At 40.1% G+C, this 22,773-nt stretch overlaps 1 protein-coding gene across 1 annotated transcript; it reads left to right on the top strand.

The window, feature by feature from the left end:
* The first annotated feature begins 9,637 nt into the window (after window positions 1–9,637).
* Window positions 9,638–22,200, top strand: naa15b (N-alpha-acetyltransferase 15, NatA auxiliary subunit b). The gene is made up of 20 exons (XM_057844572.1): window positions 9,638–9,903; window positions 13,526–13,610; window positions 13,715–13,819; window positions 14,239–14,396; window positions 14,468–14,602; window positions 14,684–14,837; window positions 15,072–15,191; window positions 15,282–15,377; window positions 17,122–17,228; window positions 17,465–17,537; window positions 17,774–17,943; window positions 18,042–18,194; window positions 18,434–18,562; window positions 18,660–18,873; window positions 19,438–19,631; window positions 19,717–19,825; window positions 19,970–20,068; window positions 20,182–20,325; window positions 20,584–20,681; window positions 20,782–22,200. Exons 1-20 carry the CDS (start codon window positions 9,850–9,852, stop codon window positions 20,977–20,979), a joined length of 2,595 nt encoding a protein of 864 aa, XP_057700555.1. The 5' UTR covers window positions 9,638–9,849; the 3' UTR covers window positions 20,980–22,200.
* Window positions 22,201–22,773: the final 573 nt, after the last annotated feature.

Raw genomic sequence — 22,773 nt, forward strand, 5'->3', positions numbered from 1 at the left:
CCAGCGCTGAGTCATCAGTGTATTCCATAACAGCCCTCGCCTGATAAACAAAGGAAAGTACGCGGTCATCATCTCTTCGGTGGGGCCAAGACACCCCGGCCTACAAAAGCAACACCCAAGAACAAGAAGAACTAAGTATGATAGCTTGACGCCTTTCAGACGTCAAGGCAGGGCCAATCTCCCACCTCAGTTGCCTTAGCAACCACGACCCAGGATTGAAAGGTGACGCACGAACTTGACCGCCCAGACCCGCAACAGAAGAATTATCCTAAAACAACACCCTTCGCCTGGCCCACCCCACCGCAGCCTTCAAAAGACTGAACATTTAGCTGTCACTTCTCGGCGACATCCCGATGTGCTCGTTGTTTTGCTGACCCTGGATCCAGAATTGCCTCTCCGTCACCTGTTTGCCTTGCTGTTTGATCGCTGTCGGCCTGAATAAATTGTCAACTTTTTTTTCGGTGAGTCGTCTTTAAACCTTTCAAAATGGAGTCAGTACAAGGGGTAAAACTAAGGTGAACGCACAGAATTTGGCCTTTTGGCCGGGATGTCGGAGTCCCGCTGGCCCGGGTCCGACGGTTCGGCTGGAGTGATTCCAGCAGTCTTGCTAAAAGGTCAGATTCCTTCAGTGAACTCAACTGATTGTGTTATTTGTGTAAATGTCACATTAAGTTAAAGGCCCTTGAATTGAATCAAAACAAATTGTGGCAGAATTTGGCCAGTATCGCATCGTTGTCCAAAGAATATTGTTATCATCTCACCATGATAATGGTGATTACACATTTTTTACCTAAAGTCAACCGATATAGGCTGGCTCTCAACACAGACCTATTGAGGACAAGCATAGAAAATTGGTGGATCAGTTGTCAAGTGATTAAAAGAGAATCATTGGCTTTTGGTGGGGGGATTTAGTCGAGTGCTGTGGATAAAGAATCTCATAAATACAGAAAATTGCAGCTGGGAACTCAGCGGAGCGTCAGCAATGCAGACATGGAGGCGGTCATGTATCCAAACTAATGGCGGCCAACATCCTCTTGTAGGCAAAAGCTTATAGACACAGGCCATCAGCTCAGCCCCCACTCCAGAGGCATTCTTATGAGTTCTATTCAGAAGGACAAATGATGTGTCGTGAAGAAAGGGAGATGAGTTAGGGGATCATTCTTTTTCTCCCCTCCCTTGCAGGCTAATAAGGTGAGGAAATGTACTGTAGGTGGACTAAAGTGGAACGGCATATGCGGATGCTGGGGGAGGGTGTGTATGTGAATGCATAGATTAGTGTGTGCGTTTGTGTGTGGTGTGATGTCAAGGTGATGAATGTGGTAGCAGCATCCATTGTGGTGGTGTAGAAGTAGCAGGCCACCAGATAACAGCAGAGCAAGGCCTAAGCTGTCTCCCACCATGAATAAAACAACTCTCTCCCTACCCTGGACTCACCTGTTCAAATTTGACTTATTACAATCGTCTCTTTTTGTCGCTTTGCTTACTAAACATATGTAATCCGTTCTGCTGATTTAGGATGATTTTTATTTGATATACTGTATGTATTTACACATCTACTGATCTACATATATTTAGACACCCCCCACATGCACACACACACGCAGACTATTGGTAGTGCACTGCTGACTTGTTGGCAGAGGATCATCATCAAATTGTCACTGTTTAATAAGGTTGAGCGCGGCAATCTGGTTTCACCTTTTTCTGTTGACATGTCGCCCTCTCGAGGTGTTAGCGTGGAACTGCATATGTACAAAGGCAGTGTACACTGCTGTATTCCGCTGTACGTACTTTCCTGCTAAAAAAAAAAAAAATCCTGCATGGTGGGTTTATGGACAAGCAAAACGTACCAAAACAACAAATCGAGTAGAAGCTTCCTGATTTTGTTTTGGTGTTGGTCCTACTGGTACAGGAAGCAGTGTATTTTGGATTTTATAGGATAGTTAAATACAAGAGAAGAAGAACTAAACCTGGAATGTACTGTACTGGATTAAAAAAACAGTATAGTTACCAGCTTTATTATTTATTATTTCTTTTTTATTATTGCGTTTCATGTTTCACATTTTTGCTTATCGGATTAATCATTTTTATCAAGAAACTCAATTTGAATCTTCATTGACTCTAATTTTTTTGTCTCTTTCGAAAACCTTTTTTTGGTTTTACTTTTAATGACACAGCTGAGTGCCGCAGGGATGCTGGAGACTAGCACAGCCAATTTATGGCAAGTGGTGGGAAATGGCTGCCAGCCAATCGTTAGGTAGGCACAAAGAGAGGCAAGCAACAATTTATCAACGCTAACATTCACAATTACGGACAATTCCAGTGTTCAGTTATCCTAACATACATGTTTTTGGGAAGTGGGAAGAAACCCAAAATACCTTCGCGGGTGAACATGCAAACTCCACAAGGCCGTAGCCCAGGACTGCCTTAGCCAACAAATCAAACCTGGATAACATAACTTTTTCTAAAACAAGCGAAGAAAAAATGGTCAAAATACCCCAATGCCAATGGTATACATGTATCATTCAGTCAATGAATTTTCAATTTATAACCAAAAAATAAAATTAGCCAGAAACCTGACTTGTCAGCATTTTCCCTCTCATATAGGCAAGCGTTGTCCCGATCACATATTAATGCACCCTAGTTCAAATCTCCTGATTGTGAGAATCTGCCAATACCAAATACGGATACCTTGCCAGTTAATTAAGGAGAGAAATAAAGCTAATCCACATTTAAATATTTAATACTTCAGCCGCTATCACACTTGCATAATGCTACCTTAAAGGGAACATTGATAGAAAGGCTGCCTGTCTATTTGCACTCGTTCGTTGAAGTAATCTCCCTGTTGTTGATAGCAGTTTAAATTTGAACAAATCTACTTTACATTTTGACACGTCTATTTAGATAGTATATTATATATTTTTATATTAAATATTCAGACACTCCTGCAATAATGTCAATATTCTATCTTTAACAATAAACACTATTAAAACCCAAGTGGTGGTGTTACCAGGATGCCAGGTGTGGGTGGGCATTAGTCTTACCTGCGGGGGGCAAAAAAAAAAAAAAAAAATGTTACAATGCTCAAGTAGGTTGAAATCCAGTGTAGGGCTACTGCACCTGAAAACATGTTTTGTTTTCTCCTTGAGGTAACTGTAATTGTGATTTGGTCCTGCAAATAAAAGTTGATTTAATTTGACTTAGAACACATCCATAACTGAACAGTTTGGACATACAGGTGACAATGTTTTTTTTTAGGTAACCTATTGTGGTTCCTCAGTTTTATTATTATAGTTGTTCTTTGTTACGCAGCCCCTTTGAGCTCAATTTGACCCCCTTAGAATGCTTCAAAATAAACCAAAATCGGCAGGCAGGTCAAGACAGGTGCAATCTTTGATACCGTGTAAAGACAAATTCCAAATACACTATGTAGCGCCCCCTAGCAGTCATTCTTTGTCCCGCCGACGCTTTGAGCCCTTCTTCGGCCCTCCTTTAGAACAGGCCCGGACCTGGATCTAGGTTTACCCACCAGAGTGGGCACTATGAAATCTTGAGGGGCACCCTCAATGCAGGCTTTTTTTTACCCTCTGCATTTCTCTGGGCTTGGGACCAGCGCAAGTAGGACACTAGCTTGTGTCCCATTGAGGCTGCATTAATTTTTGGGGGGGTTTATTTTATTTTTTCATTCATCTATCTACTTTTTCTCGCAGTCGGCATGATGTCATGATGACGTCATCTCGCATAGCAACGTGTCGCTATTTTGAGATGGGTGCACGCACAGGTAAACATCCGTAGACAAATGTTGTCTGAAATTCATATATGTCAGCTGTGTTTTGCGTCTTTTTTTCATAAAAATATCTTAAACATGACTCATTATTATCACGATTAAAAAAAGCTTAAACATGACTTATTATTATCACGATTAAAGTTTACTCACTAATAATAAAATGTTGGCTGCAAACGTAAATGTGCCTGGATTTAGGTTACCACCGACGAGAATGGTCCATGGAACCGTCTTCTTTTACTGTTCCTCTATTGATTTGCTTTCAGCCATTTGCTTGTCCTTTTCTTCTCACGAGGAAGAATGAAGAACTTCAAATGAGGCTCCGACCTCTTCCTTGTATTAAAACCCGCAACACGGCAACTTTTAGTCATTCCGACGGAAAAAAAGACCGCAAATAAGACAAAAGTTCAACGCGTTTGTACAACAATGCACGACAGAGCAACTGCTTGTGACTCGTGTTTTGCACCTATTTCAATATTGCGACGCTTTGTTGTGACTGGTGACGTCATTAATGCCCGGATGACCGACTGTGAGAATGTGTCTGGAGGAGAGAGAGGAAGTGCGCGTATAACAAATGAGGTTGGAAAAACAGCTTGCTTTGTTGATTGCTTGTTCGGCATGGTTGCGGCCAACAGTAACCGTTAATCCTTCAATAAAACAGTAGGTGAGACCAACTCTTCGTGCGTTCTCTATATCCAGTGCGATGCTACAATAGATATTCCCGACATTTTGATTGGGTGGGCACGACTCACGTCTGGGTGGGCCGTGCCCACCCCGGCCCCCCCATACATCCGGTCCCGCTTTAGAATGTTTCAAAACTCACCAAACTCAACAGCCAGGTGAACACTGGTGAAAACTTTGATAAAATGTAAAAAAAAATATAAAATAAAATATGCGTAAATGTGTGAAGCGCCCGCTAGGAACAAAACCAACATTTCATTTCATTACATTTCTTTTTTTTTTTTTTTTTAAGGTGAAAGAGGCAGTAACAATGCAAAGGTTAAAACTTTGAACACATCAGTACTATATGAATGGGATACCATACGTGGTGCCCAGACTGCTGTTAGTACTACATCCAGTTTTCTTTGAGTGGGCAGAGCGTGTCCGTGAGTAGGCACTGCCCCCCCCTCCCGGCCCGGTAACGCCCCTGCAAGTGACCCACATGTTTACGGCTTATCAGACAATGTTAACGTCCTAACACTATTATCTCGCAATATCATAAATATTCTATTGTAGTCTTCTGTGCATATAAGTAATTGCTTACAGAGTTTAGTGGTCAAAAGGCACGATAAAATTGATATATTTAAAATAAATTAATAAATATTACTCGCAGCAACAACTACAGCAACGACGTCGTAGTCAAAATGCTAGATGAACTCGAAGGACATTTGACATGTGATCACCACTGGAGGGGCGTGGTTGTCATGCGCATGCTCAATAGCGCTTTGGATATCAATTCGACCGGGATACCCATTTGTCAGAAAACCCGGGCTTCCAGAGTATGACTGTAGCGACATAAACATGTCATCTGTTCAACCCTTTCAAATTGAACCCGAGAGGAACATTAATGAGCATGACAGTACGGTCGATATTTCACATAACGAGCAGTAAAAGCAAAATGAACAGGAGGAAAGACGGGATGAGACGAGAGTAAGAAAAAAAAAACGTGTTCTGCCAAAATGTGCTACACGGACGAAACTTCTACAAGAGGCGGGTTTGACACCCAAAGTACTACAGTGCGCTTTCAGCTTGTTTTGTTTAGATGCATACAGACAGAACATACTAAAGATGCCTTAAGAAAATACTTAAACTTAGTCATATCAAATAAGGGTGGTTTAAATATCCTACCTGACTAATGTGATGAACAGATCAACAATCTGCGTTAAAACTACCACAAGAAAACACAATGCTTAGACGTATTAGAGGTAGCACATGCAAAAAGTATTTTGAGGCAATAAAAAGACTCAATAAAAACACAAGTAGTAAATACTTGCCGCTTTTAACCGATGTGCGCATGTTTTGGATGTTTCACCGAATAGAAGGAATTGGAGTAACCCGGTAGTGTTCATTTAGTGACAGTGACAATTTATGTCATCACCCCAGGCCTCCATTTTTTGAGACTCAAATTTAATTTTCAGTCAGATTGTTGTGTGTTGAATGACATTGAGGATCTTGACCATTTTTTTTTTTTTTTTATGTGATTTAGTGCAATTGTTCTGGAAGGATATGCGAAGCTGGCTTCAGTCCAAATAAATTGAGCTTTCAACGTTGACAGTGGAGTCCATTAATGCAGGTCTACTGGTAGTTCCCAGGGTTTCCAAAAGTACTGTCGGAGCTAGAGCCTTTAGTCACAAAGCCCGTTTTATGGAATCAGCTTCCAGCTAATATTAAAGAAGCCGAGACAGTCTACACATTTAAGATTAGATTAAAAACGTTCAATTCGACAAAGCTTATGGTCAGGCCAGTTGAAGTCGGAGTAGACTCACAGTTTAGTCTAAGCTGCACTCGAAGCTATAATGCTGGGGGAAGTACAGCTACTGAGTTCTATCTCCTTTTTCTCACTCTACCTACCACTTGTCTTACTTTATTTCTATTTTCCAATGTTAATATCTAGTTGTCTCGTCTTTTCATCACTAGTCACCTGGTGTCCCCTTTCCCCCCTCCCCTCTGGGGAGGGGCTATTTTTCAGCTGCAGCCTCCTGACTGTCCGAACACCTGGCTGGATGGACGTCCTCGTTGCTACCCCCGTCTCATCTGGCTAGATGGACCTCTTCTTGTTCCTTTACTCCACTGCACCTTTAGGGACTGTAACTTCGCCTGCTAATTCCCATTAGCAGTCCTGGGGCTTCCTGTCTATCCGTCCTGGGAGTGGATCTCTCCTGATTGTGGTACTCCCCAAAGTTTCTCATTTTCTCCCAAAGACTCTGGAGTTTTTCCTTGCCGACATGGAGGGTCTAAGGATGGGGGATACCCAGGACTTGAACTTTATTTATTCATCTTTGTTGCTTCATTTGCTGTTTCTGATTGTGTATCATATTGCCTCTGCAAAGCCCTTCAAGACAACCTTGTTGTGATTCAGGGCTATACAAATAAAATTGAATTGAATTGAATCAAGTTTGGTGTGTGTGGCAAAAATAAAGATTTGGTTTATGTGATTGTAGTACTTGGAAAATTCTTCATTCACAAATGCAGGTACTTTAAAACAAAAGCTTGTTTTAAATATTAGATGAATGAGTTTCGTCTCTGGTATAGATCTCTGAAGTTGATCAATCAGCAAAAAGCCCTCAATTTGGTATCATTGTTTGAGAGAGTTAACATTTAGTTGTAAAGCCCCGTGATCGAGTGTGTGTGTCTGTATGAATGCAAACATACGGCAAGCAAGGAGGATTTTGTAGATTATGATGGGGAGAGTAATTTGTTGGTTATTATCATAATGTTGCAATTTTGTAAGCCCGTTTGTGTTCGTAAACTGTATTATTGAGTTAATTTAAAATAAGAGACTCAAAACATGTACTACAGTATTGTAGATTTTTAAATAAATTGCAATATTTTGTTTCTAATAACATTTTAGTAAAAGACAAAAATTGTGGCTTATTAGAGCCTATAAGTCTTTAAAGTCTGAGGTTTCCTTTAATTTTCCTTTGACAGCTAAAATAACACTTTCTTACAAGCAGTGTATATGACCGCTATTTCTGCAGGTGTTGCAATGTTGCTCAGTACACATCTAATATTTTGCTGCTTTGTAGCCCTTAAAAAATCTTTTTAAAAAAAACAAACCTTTCCCTCCTGACTCCGATCTTCTGAAAATGAGTGTCAGGCACGATTTCCGATCGCGTGATCGGATCAGGGACATCCTTTATGTATGTAGACTAATGAAATTATCATTTTTATTCCAATCCGATGATTATATTATTTGACTAAACAAATGTTATATAGATAAAGCTTTAAACTTTTTTTTGCCTCAACACTTCATTTTGTAATGTTTAAATTCATTTTGACTGGGAGGGGGTGGCAGTGAACGATCGCTGTCAGCCACCTGATCAAAATGCTTGGCAAAGCATCCCCACAACGTCCGCAACAATAATCCCATGACTCCATTACACCAATCAGACGCAAGCTTGCCTTTCTATGATAATGCCAGCCTGTTCAATCACATGGCGTCTTTAAAGCACTGTAAAAAAAAAAAAGAAGTATTTGACATAGAGCACTGCCTTCAACATGACTCAAAAGCGTGGATTTTAACCTCTCTCCCAGTTTTTATTTGGCACCGACTAACCACGGAAAACCGCAGATATGATCCTTTTAATTTCATAATGGTAACTATAAAGTAACTAATCACTATTCAAACTAGGAACTATTTTCTCCACTAGGGGGCACCCATGCTCTATAGACAAATAATGCTTCATTTTTGTCATTTTTTTTCTCTCGCCCGAATTTAATGTTTTTTTTTTTGTTTGTTATTTTGTATTTCTTCGGCATTATTTTGTTATGTACTTGATAATTGTACTGTATCATTATAACAACAGTTCATATAGATAATTTTGTGCTGAGAAAAAAATACAACTGTTTATAAAAAAAAATCAATAAAAATGTAAGCAGCTACATACAATGTTACTCATTACTTGAGCATTCTTTTCACTAAATACTTTTTTTACTTGTACTGAAGTAAATTTTTTGTATGACTATTTTACTTTTACTTGAGTAATATTGTTTTGAATTAATGTTACTCTTACTTGAGTAAAAATTTTGGCTACTCTACCCACCTCTGTTGAGGGATAAAAAAACAAAAAAAACAAAAAGGAGCTGGATGAGGCTGCTAAAGGCAGTGGATCCCTCATTAGCTGGGTGAAGAGCACAATAAGTAAGAATAACACAGTTTGCAAAGATATTCAGGTATAAAATCCAACAATTATAAACACAATTGCAATGTTATTGTCCTATAACATTTTATGTCATTACTTTATAAATTATTAGGTGCTAAAATTGTCAAATACGGATAATAATGAAATAATAGTTTTTAAAAATCTATGCTGATGGTTGCTCACCCAGATAGCAGACCGACATTGAATAAATGTTGATTTTCCATCAAAATCATCAGTATGGTTGACGTCGACATTTTCGACGTCAAATGACTTTGAAACATTGTTCTATAGTACATCAGGCGATGGTTGGGTTAACATTGTCTGACCGGGAAATATGATTGAAAAGTCACTGAATTATGGATGAGCAGGCGTTTTGGTCGAAAACATAACATTGATTCAGCGTTGTTCAAATATTAATAATAATCGAAATAATGTTGAGGTTATGTAAGGATTTCAACGTTGAAACAACATTAATTGAGGGTGCAAAAGTTACTTTCATTCAACGATATAAGATCGACAGCAGAATGTTGACCCATATTTTCAACGTCGGTCTGCTATCTAGGTCGGTGACCATCTGATGTGGTTTGTTCTCAGATGAACAACAAGTTGAGGAAGGAAGTTTTAATATAGAGGTTGAAGGAATAAAAGAGGCAAAGACTGAGTCACAGCCAAGAATTGTTGATGACAGTGCTGTTTGACAGTTTCTATTCACTATCCCCCCTCCCAATTAAAGTCTTTTGAAGTCACAGCCATTTATACTGTACAACTGGTTAAACTGGAAGTTATGTTGTTGTAAGGTGTATTAAATTCTTATTCATGTGCCCCTTCTGATCTATAAGCACCTGCCCCTCCATCGGTCTATGCACGGCCCTGCCCACAATAACATTCAGTCAAGTTCCAAACACCCCACACTAGACTACCAAAATAAAACGATTGGAAAACGTTGCAAACGCTCTTCTCATCGTCGACCCTCCGGTATGAAACAGCAACGGCGGGCGCCATTTTGAAGGTGTCAGATTCGCGGCAGTGCGTCAGGGCGACTCGGCTGAACTAAGACTAGACGAAAGCAGAGCAGTCGAACTTGGGGCGCCTCGGGCGAGCGAGTCGGGCCTGTTTCTGGCTCGATTCGTCTTGCCTGCTCGCGCTAGCATTAGCTAACGTTACATGTGCTGAGGTCGAGGGGAACTGATCTCATCTGCTGCTACAATGCCGACAGTTACTTTACCACCTAAAGAGAACGCTCTCTTTAAGAGGATTTTGGTGAGTTGAGCTCCTAAATATGGACTCGCGGGAACCAGTGTCATTCTGGAGCTGTGACGAGTTTCCAGAACCACCGGTGCTACTCGGGCTTGTTAGCACATGAGCTAGCAAAATGGAATCATTGAATGGGTTCGCGATCCCGGCCCTAAACGTCACTGCCACTAGAACCGAATCAAAATGGTTGGCCGGTTCTTTTTTGTGACTGTATTTGGGATTTTGAGGCTCCAAATACGCGAATGCGACGTTTAAATTGGGTTCCGTGGCAAACATCACCAGTTGGTGAGGAACGCTTGCTCCAATAGCAGCTAACCAGCTAATGAAAGCTAAGAGTGTGTCTCGTGGTACAATTGTGTGGAATTGGACCTAGTAGTTATTCGTGGGGTGTGCAGGGGCTACGAATAAGGCGTTTTGTCGGTTAAGTTGATGACAAACCTATGGGAAATTCAACAATTTGTCTCTTTGTCGCTCTTAATCTCTCTGCGAGGCTTTGCCTTTGTGGCTTAAAGGTCGCCGCGTGAGTTTAACGCAGTCCAGTCTTGGTTTCGAGTGTGACACGAGGGGAAAGTTAAGATTGAGTTAAGTTATCTCCGGCATGATTGTGTCAGCAATTCCGTCGCCCCTTCGGGCCTGCCGGCTGCACTTTGGCAAGCTCCCACCCATGCCCTCGCGCCCCCCCCCCGCCCATGTTTCGAGCTGTCTGTTGTTCGCTGGGCGTTCGCGAATGTACACAACGTTGTTCTGTCATGTCATAGCAAATGTGTCCGTGTGCATGTGGTGGATTTGACCGAAGCGGGATTTGAAGTGTGAGTAATTTGACGCACGCTGGTTGGTTCTTGTGGCGCTTGCCTGGCATTCGACATTAGGCAAGTTCCACTTTGACAGTTCAGTTCACCATCATCAATTTACACTTATCTGCCTAGAACAGATTTCTAACTTGAGGAATACCCTTGTTTCCCCCCGCTGAACACTTAAAATTCATAACTGAAAACCATCATGCACTTGATTTTGAATATTACTCATTTTCTCTCTGTGTCTTGATTATTTGAAACGGTTTTAGATTTTGAAACAGTGATAAACCTTCAATTCAATTGAACTGGGAGGCGGTGACAATTAGGGGTGTGACAAAATATCGAAATGGTGATATATCGTGATACTTTGTATCCCAAAAGGTTATTGATATGCTCCTGTCAAGAATCGTGATATCGTTTTAAAAAGGTGTCAATTAAAAAAACAAAACAAAAAGGCTGTCATTGACGGTGCTCGACGCCCAATCCATTTAGACTGGGAACGGGAACGTTCGTTCATTCAAAACCAGAGCATTCACAGTCATTCGATCCGTTTTTCGGGGCATTTACAGGTCACTTGCTTTTCATTTTAGGGCATTTACAGGTCATTCCCTTTTGAGTTTGAGTCACTGCCTACTGGGTGAGTCCCAGGTCACTTCCTGTTCTGTAACGCAAAATAAACAGCAAGTGACCCATAACATACCCCCAAATCAACACGAAGTAACTGAAAATCAACAGGTAAATGACCATAAATGGCCCAAAATTACTCATTGCCTGGCATTGACTGCCATAGCCGTTCAATCCGTTTGAAGTAGGAGGGATGGCAGCGAATGAATGTTCATTCGCTGCCACCCTCCCAGTTCAAATGGATTGGACGTCCACTACTGATAAACTCAATCCAGTTCGCAGCAGAAGCTCGGTTTTCTTTTTATTAGCTTTTTGTAGAATATATTAGAATGATTTCCTGACCAATGTATCGAAAATCGTTGTATCGCTATATCGTCAGATCATCGTTATCGTGACCTGTGTATCACAAATCATATCGTATCGTGAGGTACCAAGAGGTTCCCACTAGTGCTGCAACGATTGATCGATTAACTCGAGTATTCGATTTAGAAAAAAATATTCAAATTAAATTTTGCTGCTTCGAATATTCGTTTAATTAAAGTGGCGTTGTAATGGTTTGCTTTGAAAGTGTTTGCATTTCATTTTATTGACTAGGGTGGATTTACTGCCTTCTGGTCTGCCTCTTTTCACATGGCTGAATCCAACTTCTCCCTGTTAAGACCAACGTAAGCTAAGTTTTTGTTTGAGCTAATGCCTTTTAATGCATTCATAATTGAGTTAAAAGTATATTCAGCCGTTTTTTTGTGGGAGTATGTGTCTGAACCATTTGTTAAGAGCATTGTGAAAAAAACATTAGCATTTTATAGCATTTAAGCTAGCGGACGTTTACTATGAAAGTTAGTCAATTATTCTTTTGTTGTACATAGATCCTCATTTTCGTTTGAGGCTCAGCTCAGATATCTTAATTTTTCATGTTCCTTATCCGATTACTCGACTATTCGAACTAACTAGTCCATGGATTAATCGACTACTAAAATATTCGATAGCTGCAGCCCTAGTTCCCACTCCTAGTGACAATGAATGGTCACCGCCACCCCCTGCCAGTTCAAATGGGTTGGACGTCTATCACCGACAATGGCACAGAAGCATTAGAAATTCACTTCCAGGATCCTCGTTTAAGTGGATTAGACATCAGTGGCAGTGAATGACTTGAAATTGTCCAAATCCTCTCATTCCAACCTGTTATCACTAAATCTATATTCCTTCATCAAAGTTAATTCTTTTTTCCTGTCACTCAGACATCAAGCATTACTTGCACATTATTTGAAATTTTACTCAATTGACAGGACACCGCACCAACTCTTCTTCTGCTTTTACTATTACTCTTCACTTTTAAGAGCAGCGCCACACAGTTTTAAAAAAGTCCAAAGCAGGAATGCAGATGTGGCCCTTGTCGAATGTCCTTAAGTATGTGCTGTATTTGGGCCGCTAAAATGTGTAATATGCTAGACTTTTGACAGCACTGCACAACGCTGAATTCTGAATTGTATTCAACTGCTCAAAATAATTGAATTTGTGGTTGTAATCATTGCTTTGTCAGGTGCAACATCATCATTTTCTTAAAACACTACTTTTTGTTGCAGAAAATGGCAGAGTTAATGATAATTTTGTAAATGCAAAGATACGTTTTTTTAAACACACACACACAACGGTCAATCTCTGAGTTGCTTAAACCTGACTTAAGCAGTACCCTTTCTTTATTTTGCATTCTCATTTTGTCATGTTATTTCAATGTAATTGATTACCGTGCTCCTTTTTTACCAAAATTATTTGAGGTGGGTACCAGCCACATGGTTACATTAGCAGTAGGTTGAAGATAAGGATGATGATGAGGTTCAGCCCAGTACTCAGTTTGTGGAAATTTGCAATGAAATGGGATATTTTCTAATAATAATAATACTGCAAAGAACGCAAGCAAGAGAATGAAACATTTTTTTCCATTGTTTAAGAATGTCAGCATTCTGTACTGGACTGCTGCACTGATATAAGTCTGAACGTTGATGCTGTTAGAGTGTGGTATCTTTAGGTTGAAATTTAAAAAATGAATATTTCAACATCAATAAAGGTGAATTGAGAAAAAATATATTCATTAAAAACTGGTAGTTGATACAATATGATATCTGTTGTCAACACTGTTCCACATATCAAGGTGTTGGCCTTTCTCTTCTATGTGCTGATCTGATATCAATCACCCCTTACCTCTTTAATAGCGATGTTACGAGCACAAGCAGTACAGAAATGGACTCAAGTTCTGCAAACAAATCCTGGGCAACCCCAAGTTCGCAGAGCATGGAGGTAAGCAACTAAAGTGTGGATGCTTAAGTGACAGGATGCAAACATTAAAATGGTCAAGTTTAACGGGTGGTAGCTATTGTTCAGCATCCTGGTGTCCTTTCCAGAAACCCTGGCTATGAAGGGCTTGACCTTGAACTGTCTGGGGAAGAAGGAAGATGCTTACGAGCTGGTGAGAAGAGGTTTGCGCAATGACCTCAAGAGTCACGTCTGTATCCTTAAATACGTTAAAAATGGAATTCATTTAAAAGTTAGTACTTTCCTGTTCTCTGATTCAATTGGAGTCCATGGCAGTGGGGCACATAGTAACGATTGGGTTGGCATCTAAAAAACAATGTGTGTAGATGTAAATGTTTGTCACAGCCATGTCATTTGGTGTGCCATTGGTTATTTGAATCACACATAAATGGGAAGGTGCAGTAGCATGCAAAAATTACATTGTCATACTGAACACAGTGAAAGCTGTAGGATTTCCAATTTCTCTCAATTCTCTCCCCTTCTCATAAGAATCACAGCCTTTTCTTTAAAGTTGTAGATCTTCATCCAGCTTGGCTTGAAATCGTAGGTGGCGAAGCGTTCGAGTGAGTTTTGTTATACATTTCTGTGCTCCTTAACTCCCCGTGCCTCCCAGGCTGGCATGTATACGGTTTATTACAGCGGTCTGATAAGAAGTACGACGAGGCCATCAAGTGTTACCGAAATGCGCTGAAGTGGGACAAGGACAACCTCCAGATTCTCCGGGATTTGTCTCTACTGCAAATCCAGATGAGGGATCTGGAAGGCTACCGGGTACGTCTCAACACTGGCGCAAAAGCTTGATGGACATAATTTTGAACCTGTGTACCACATTGTTCCTGTAGGAGACACGGTACCAGCTGTTGCAGTTGCGTCCCGCTCAGCGAGCTTCCTGGATCGGATATGCTATTGCCTATCACCTCCTGGAAGACTATGAGATGGCAGCAAAGATCATTGAGGAATTTAGGAAAACACAACAGGTTTGTCTTACTGTTTTTTGTACAGTATTTGTACAGTCGCATCAAATTAAAGCTGCGTATCAAATTATGTGTTTTTTGTAGACATCTCCTGACAAGGTGGACTATGAATACAGTGAGCTGCTGCTTTACCAGAACCAGGTGCTAAGAGAAGCAGGTCTATATAAGGAGGCTTTGGAGCATCTGACAAATTATGAAAAACAGATTTGTGACAAATTGGCAGTGGAGGAAACGCGAGGTGAGTTGAGTCTTTTAGTGTCAGACAGACCACACAATAGGCCGTCCTTCTGCCCACCAACGATAAAATGTGGACATTTTTTCTGTAGTACATGACGCTAAATAAATATCTATACTGTCAGGCACTGGTTGTGTAATTAGTGGCTGTGATGGGCAATGTTTGTGATTTTGATTCATAAATGATTCGGAATCAATTCATTCAACAAGCTCTGCTGGATATGTATTTCTCTTCTAGGGGAGTTGCTGTTAAAATTGGAGCGTTTGGATGAGGCTACAGATGTTTACTATCGCATGCAGGAGAGGAACCCGGAGAACTGGTCATATTACCATGGCCTGGAGAAAGCACTGAAACCAAGTAAGACGTTACGCTTTTTTTGTGTTAAAATCGCCAAGATGAAAAAAATTGTCAGTGTGTGATAGTCATTTCTTTATTGCTGCTTTTTAGGTAGTGTGGAGGAGAGGTTTAAGGTCTATGAGGATGCCTGGGAGAAGTTCCCGAAAGGCCTTGTTCCTCGTCGACTTCCCCTCAACTTTCTTTCTGGTGGGAGCAATAATCACTCTTCTCCTAACAGACTAATAGTCACTCCACTTCTAACAATATGTGTATAAAGAAAAAAATAGTATGTTTACTTATTCTACATACATAATATTTACGGGTGTCTGATGAAAGACCCAAAACACAGGGTTTCCCCTACATTTAAAAGACTTTGGCGCACCACCCCACCAAAATAAAAGCCGCCACGCTTTGTAAATGAGATGCGTTTTTTTTTTTTTTAAAGATACATTCTAATTTATAATTTTTATAATTTAACAACACTTCTAAAATATTTATAGCTCATTATTTACACACTATATTTGCCACCAGAAGTCGTCTGAAATAGTACGTCAAATACAAATTGTTCCTTTACACGCTTTATTTTGAAAATCACATCGGTTCTCCTTTTGCAAGTGTGAGTCTGACAGTTGGCATAGTACGTCAAATACAAATTGTTCCTTTACACGCTTTATTTTGAAAATCACATCGGTTCTCCTTTTGCAAGTGTGAGTCTGACAGTTGGCGCGGAGTCGGGAGAAAAATCCTCAGAAACGTATTTTAAGTTAATGAATGTAGTTCTGGTTCCAACCTGTGAAAACGACCTTAATATTGACTTTACGTTTAGGTTCTTTTTGGCGTGTATTTTACCCGAGTCGTCGTGTCCTAGCATAGCATTTATCCGTTGCTGATGTCACTGGTAGTAATTTCAGATGAGTATTTTGAAGTATTTAGAAAAGATTTAAACTGTCAATGGACGAAGGTCCGTTAACAGAAAGACTATTATTGTTGTGGTAATGTAGTGCATATTTGAGCCAAATAAAGAAAAAGAAAAGAGATATTAGTCGTACTATTGAGAGATTAAGAGGAAAAACATTGGTATTATTAAGTAGGGGTAATGTAGCTGTAATCAACTACGCATTTTACGTACATGTACCGTAGCAGAGCGCTTTGACGAAGCATTGGTGTAAATCCTTCTGTTGATTATAATTTGATGTAGATGAGGCAAAATATTAAGGATTTCTTTATTTGTTAAACCGTTTGTAAATCACAAGATGCTTTCAGTATTGTTGATTTTAATGGAGGCGGCAACGCGCTACATGAAGTACGTAGCTGCTTATTCAGCTACATTAGCCCTACGTTAATTGATAATACGATTTTCATTCTCATACTATTAATTCGACATTCTCGTAGTCCTAGTTGTACTTGTTTTCTCTTGGCTCATCTACATTGAATTATTATCCATAGAATGATTTATGCTAATGCTTCGTCGTAGCTCCCAGCTAAGGTACATGTACGTAAAGTTCGTAGGAGTTTACAGCTTCATTGCCCCAACGTCATAATACTTTTTTCCCCCTTCGTAGCAAATTAAATCTCGTAGTCATTTTATTTATTTATTTATTATTTGGTCCCAATACTCCATCGTAAATGTAGATGTCACATTTCGAAATATTTAATTAGCCTGGCCTTTGTTATGGTCCTTCTTGGAAAAAATAAATGTTGTTAAAAAAAATTCTCATTAGTCATGATATGAAGCAATTTTGCTGCGGCACAGCATGTGGGGCTGTCAGACTTCGATGCAGCCCACCACAGCTTCAAAAAATCCTAGGGAAAACCCTGCAAAATATGACCATCATATCATCATATAACATCAAGGACGATGTGTTCAGGTTGTGCCACGAGGTGTATTCAAGTATTATACTGATGTTTCATCTTCTTGCAAAATTTATCATAATACGATTTTATTCTGTAGGTGAGAAGTTCCGAGAATGTCTTGACAGGTACTTGAGGATGAACTTCAGTAAAGGATGCCCACCTGTCTTCACCACCCTGAAATCCCTTTACAACGACAAAGAAAAGGTGACATCACTAGTTTAACGATGACAGGTGTAAATATTTGAAGAACACGTTTCTCCTTCTTGTCACGTCGTAAAACACAAGTTTAAAGTTTTGACACACTTGGCGAAGATGTGTCCTACTCCTCGCCTTTGGCAGGCAGTGCATGCATTGCACATTTGTTAGCAAAGCTAATTATTCAGCTGTTTGATTGAAAAACCTTCACTGTTTTACAAATCATTCGTTATTTCCAATTGCAGGTTTCAATTATAGAAGAATTGGTGGTCGGATTTGAGAGCTCCTTAAAAAGCTCCAGACTATTCAGCCAAAACGGTAAGAACGAACACCTGCGCTTGTTGCAAATTAAGATTTGTTGATCGGAAACTTCAAGCTTTCATCTTGATGATCTCCAGTCACTCACCAACAATAAAAACAACAATCCAATTAGGCCTGAAAAGTCTGCAAATATTATTAGTCTGAATGTTATTTTGTAGTTGCATAGCTCTTCCTTTTTAGTGTCTGATGCATACTTGTGTCAAGATAACTAACAATCTTCTTCCCTGTCGCAGATGATGGTAAAGAGGAGCCACCAACCACATTGCTTTGGGTGCAGTACTTTCTGGCTCAGCACTATGACATGGTTGGCCAACAGACACTGGCTCTGGAATACATCAACACAGCCATCGAGAGCACTCCAACCCTCATTGAACTCTTCCTTATCAAAGCCAAGATTTACAAGGTAACCTTTACTACATTATCCTGTCATGTATTTGCAGTCTGCGTTTGTGAGTGTGACACTCTATATAGTTGGGGTATTGAGTGTTTATCCCTTGGCAGCATGCTGGGAACATACGAGAGGCCGCTCAGTGGATGGATGAGGCACAGGCTCTGGACACTGCTGACAGATTCATCAACTCCAAGTGTGCCAAATACATGCTGAAGGCTGGCATGATCAAGGAGGCGGAGGAGATGTGTTCCAAGTTCACACGGGTAAGGAATCGTTCACAAGTACATCCTAAAAGCAGCCTCGGGATGAGTCTGTGAAGTCTTCTACATCTCAGTAACGTCTGTGCTAGTAGTTAAACTGATTTTAAAAAAAAAATGCTTTGCCATTTGGAGTACGGGGTTTAGAACATTATTTTTGTAGCTCATCAATCGTTATAAAATCTGCCAAGAATCCTTAGAGACATTGAAAATCTCATTTATACCGTTATTTGGTCTTTGTCCAGGAGGGGGCATCAGCAGTGGAAAACTTGAATGAGATGCAGTGTATGTGGTTCCAGACAGAGTGTGCACTTGCCTACAAGGGTATGAACAAGTTTGGGGAGGCTCTCAAGAAGTGCCATGAAATTGAAAGGGTAGGCCTTACCGGACAGTGATGATGCTTTACAGTTGCAATATGTAGTCATTGTCACTTGCTTATTATATTTATTCCTCTTACCTGTGTTCATTCAGCATTTTGTGGAGATAACGGATGACCAATTTGACTTCCACACCTACTGCATGAGGAAGATGACACTGCGCTCATACGTGGACCTGCTGAAACTTGAGGACGTACTTCGGATGCATCCCTTTTACTATAAGGCTGCAGTCACAGCAATTCAAATATACCTGAGCCTCCATGACAATCCTCTGACTGACGACAGCAAGGAATTGCAGGCAGACACTGGTAAGGATAAATGCTTTTTAGATCATATTTCTTCAATATTGTTTCTTAAGATAGAAACGGGGGACAGTAAATACTGTAAATTTAATGCACAAGATGTATAAGCCACACCCACTAAGTTTTTGAGAAATATGAAGTTTTTTTCCACAGATCGTGCACATGGGTTTGAACTGTATTTCGGAAACTAAATATCAGGCCTACCCTCTTCTTTAAACACAAAAACAAACAAGACTGTATTTAAACCTTCTGTTAAACTTTATGAAAGGTCTGGCACGTTGTCAAGGTGAAGTCTGTGTCATAGGCATTATGTCACTTTTTGACATGATGATGCAGGGCAGAGCTCGATACCAAATTGAGCACTTAGTTATTTGCAAATTTTAATTTAACATTAGCCAATTAACACCAAAATGCTGAAAAACTCATGCACACTAAACAAAATTTTGGTGATCGGAATAGACAAGATTGTGACTAGGATAAGGAAAATCAGCAAAAAGTCTGCTTCTTTATTAATTGTTTGACCATAACATTCTATTTTACCTCTACATTTATTTTGACGCTCTCCTTCAGCTAACCTGTCAGACAAAGAGTTGAAGAAGCTCAGGAATAAACAGCGGAGAGCCCAGAAAAAGGCACAGCTAGAGGAGGAGAAGAAGAATGCAGAGAAAGAGAAGCAGTTGAAGAATCAGAAAAAGAAAAAGGAAGATGACGATGAAGAGATTGGCGGCCCAAAAGAGGAGCTCATTCCTGACAAATTGGTCAAGGTTCGTTTTAACAGTATATGAGATGTTTCAGAGGGATAAAGCAACAGCAGTTCTATTAATTGTTGTCCTGACATCGTATTTGCAGGTAGAAAATCCACTGGAAGAAGCGGTCAAATTTCTAATACCGCTCAAACACCTTGTTAAAGATAAAATTGATACACACCTACTGGCATTTGAAATCTACTTCAGAAAAGGTTTGTTATTTCACCTCAATGGAATGGAAAGTGGGTTGTAGTTGTTGTGTAGTGACTGTAGTCTGTCATCACTGACCTCTAGAAAGAAAAATGTTATATTTTATCTATTGTGACTATATTTGGTTATGGTTGTTATCGCTTCAGAAAAGTACCTGTTGATGCTCCAATCAGTAAAGAGGGCTTTAGCCACCGACCAAGACCACCCATGGCTACACCAGTGTCTAGTGCGCTTCTTCAAAGGAGGTAATATAATTAAATTTTAAATATATAGGTACAAATCTGTCTATCTGTTGCAGCTCTTGTTTTACTTCTTTCACTTATTTGTTAATTTTACTTCATTCTTTCCCTCTGTGCAGTTGCAGAGAGCAAAGAGCTACCCGATGTGGTTCGGACAGTCTTGAAGCAAGAAGTCACCCGGCTGTTTGGAGATAGCAATGCTAAGAGCTTCAACCAGGCCTTCCTCTCCAAACACTCCAATTCCATACCACACCGATTGGCTGGTAGGTTTTTTTTTCCCCTTTGGGGAGAAAAGTTGATATGTGTTCTGCAATATAGACAACATTTTGCTTGCCAAAATGTCATTTTATATGATAAAAAAATGTCCTAAAATTATATTTTTCATCTAAATTACATGAAACTGAACATTCCAAAGAATGGTTAAGAGCAAAACACAGAGAAATTCCAAATTAACCTTCTATGAACTCTTGATCTAAACCCAATTGACCATCTGACAAAGTAACATCCTTTCCTTCCTTTAGCTGCAAAAATGATGGTATACTTGGACTCGTCGACACAGTCAAAGGCAGTTGAATTGGCCACCGCCCTTAATGAGTCGCTCAACAATAGATCTATCCAGGTATGTTTTTGTTGTTCTGTGCTGTAATCACAATGTTTTTCTATGTGTAAATGTAAATACAAACAGTTTGACACTTACACTTGTTTGTTTTTCTCCCCAGATCTGCACAGAGGTCCTGGAGAATCTTCGGAATGGCTACCTGGGCGATTCAAAGGAGTGCGCCGAGTCCTACCGTGCCGAGTGTCACAAGCTTTACCCCTACACATTAGCTTTCATGCCCCCTGGATACGAGGAGAACACCAAGATTGCAAATGGTGACGTTTCCACAGAAACAGAAGAGCTAGCCAACGAGATGTGAGCATGGCCAGACAAAGGGGGATGAGAAAAGGAATAGGGCCTTGCACAGAGCCTTGTGGTACGCCTGGCAGTCATTTTATAGAGCCAGACACACGAGAAGCGAAAAACATGTTTCGTTCTTTGGCTCAGCTTAAATTGGGTCTGACCCGGCATGGCTTGGCTCTTTCCCATATGCTGAAAATCAGGACTGTATGCGTGTTAGTATGTCATGGGTGTGAATGCGTCTTGAGCATGTGTGCGGTTTTGTTTATTTGTGATAAAGGGGAGGAAGATAACAAAATGGCCATTTTACTTTTTTAATAGTGCAACCGATTACACTGAAAATTAATGAATTATAAAAAAAACAGTTTGTGGCAAATGTTGGGGTGAAACTGACCGGTTTCTCTGAGATGACAACCACTGGAGTTTGACTCTGCTGCTTCTGCAAGCCCATCATTTTTTTTTTTATTATTTTTTACAAGCAAAGCTAATTTAAAAAAGATAGTAATTAAAAGGGGACACAGCTGTCACTTGGGAGCAACAGTTCACTCGGCGAGCTTGATCCAACAGATCTGCAGGAAGCTGAGCAGAGAGTAAATATGGACGATAAGGACAAGTAGATGTTGAGGACATCCATCAAGCACAGGTGAATTTAGATCTGCAGTAACAATCATTTGAGCACCAGTGGGCAGCACAGTAACAACAAGGCCAAACTTTCTGGGAACATGGCCTGGAACGGGTCACTCCACTTGTAATATTACAGTCTGTTACTACAGAGCGTCTAGTAGCATAGAGTGAAAACTGCTAGGTCGTGTTTTCTGTGGTTCTCAACACACTGCTACTACTACTAGACATTTTCACACTTAGGAAAAAGTGATGGATCTAAGCAATATCATTGACACTTGTCTGTCATGCAACAAGATTTTACATCAGAGTCAAGTGCTCTCAATTTTTTTGAATCTACATTATAACGTGCAGAAGGGTCTTCCATTGAAATACAAATGACTTCGAGGGGTCAGAATCCGTCATCCCTACCTGTTCTCTGGGGTCAAACGTTGAAATGCAAAGATTTCAGCACCCTAAATTTGCTCCATTTTTTGTTTGTTTGACCCATTTCCCTTTCTTGCCCTTCTCCCTCTAATTTGGGTTGTAATGTGAAAGATGGAATCTGAGATGGCAATGTAAGATATCTCTGGATTTTTGTATTAAAACCAAACAAAAGAAAACTTGTTTTCTTTTTCTTCAATTACAGATCTTGATGTAATTGGACTAAATACATTAATTCTCGCACAAATCTTTTGGGAGAAATTTCACGTTTATGCGTGCATTTCATGTAGAACCACCCTTTTAGAAGAAGCATCACGTTGAGGCAGCTTACAAATACGTCTCACAGACACCGTAGACACGATTGGTTTTTCACAGATGTCAGACTTGCTGAGTTTAAACTATTTCTAGACATGCTCTTGTGCGCACCTCGATGTAGCGTAGGATACTCATAAGAGCCAGCAGGGGGCATGAGTAGCCCATTTGCTTGTAAAACTTGTTCATCAGTTATTATGAAAGATGGTGAATAGAATAGAAATAGTAAAGTGACCTTTTGAAAAATTAAACTTTCAGAGATTTAGATAAAGTTGCATATTAATCAGTTTCCTTGTTAAATCATTTTGAGAAACCACTGTGATCAATATGAATCATATTACTGAAGGCACCTCACAATTGTCCGATAATCAGTTAAGGGAAAGGGTGTATCCCCCCTACGCAAAGTGAGGAGGAAACATTGCAACTTCATAATCATCACTCGTCAGTCGCGTTTGTC

The sequence above is a fragment of the Corythoichthys intestinalis genome, chromosome 8, assembly GCF_030265065.1.
Source record: "Corythoichthys intestinalis isolate RoL2023-P3 chromosome 8, ASM3026506v1, whole genome shotgun sequence".
NCBI classification, from domain to species: domain Eukaryota; kingdom Metazoa; phylum Chordata; class Actinopteri; order Syngnathiformes; family Syngnathidae; genus Corythoichthys; species Corythoichthys intestinalis.

Coding starts and splice junctions, on each gene's coding strand:
- naa15b (XM_057844572.1), top strand. CDS start 9,850: ATGCCGACAGTTACTTTACCACCTAAAGAGAACGCTCTCTTTAAGAGG. Junction 13,820..14,238: donor TGACCTCAAGAGTCACGTCT/GTATCCTTAAAT, acceptor CGTGCCTCCCAG/GCTGGCATGTATACGGTTTA. Junction 20,326..20,583: donor CATACCACACCGATTGGCTG/GTAGGTTTTTTT, acceptor TCCTTCCTTTAG/CTGCAAAAATGATGGTATAC.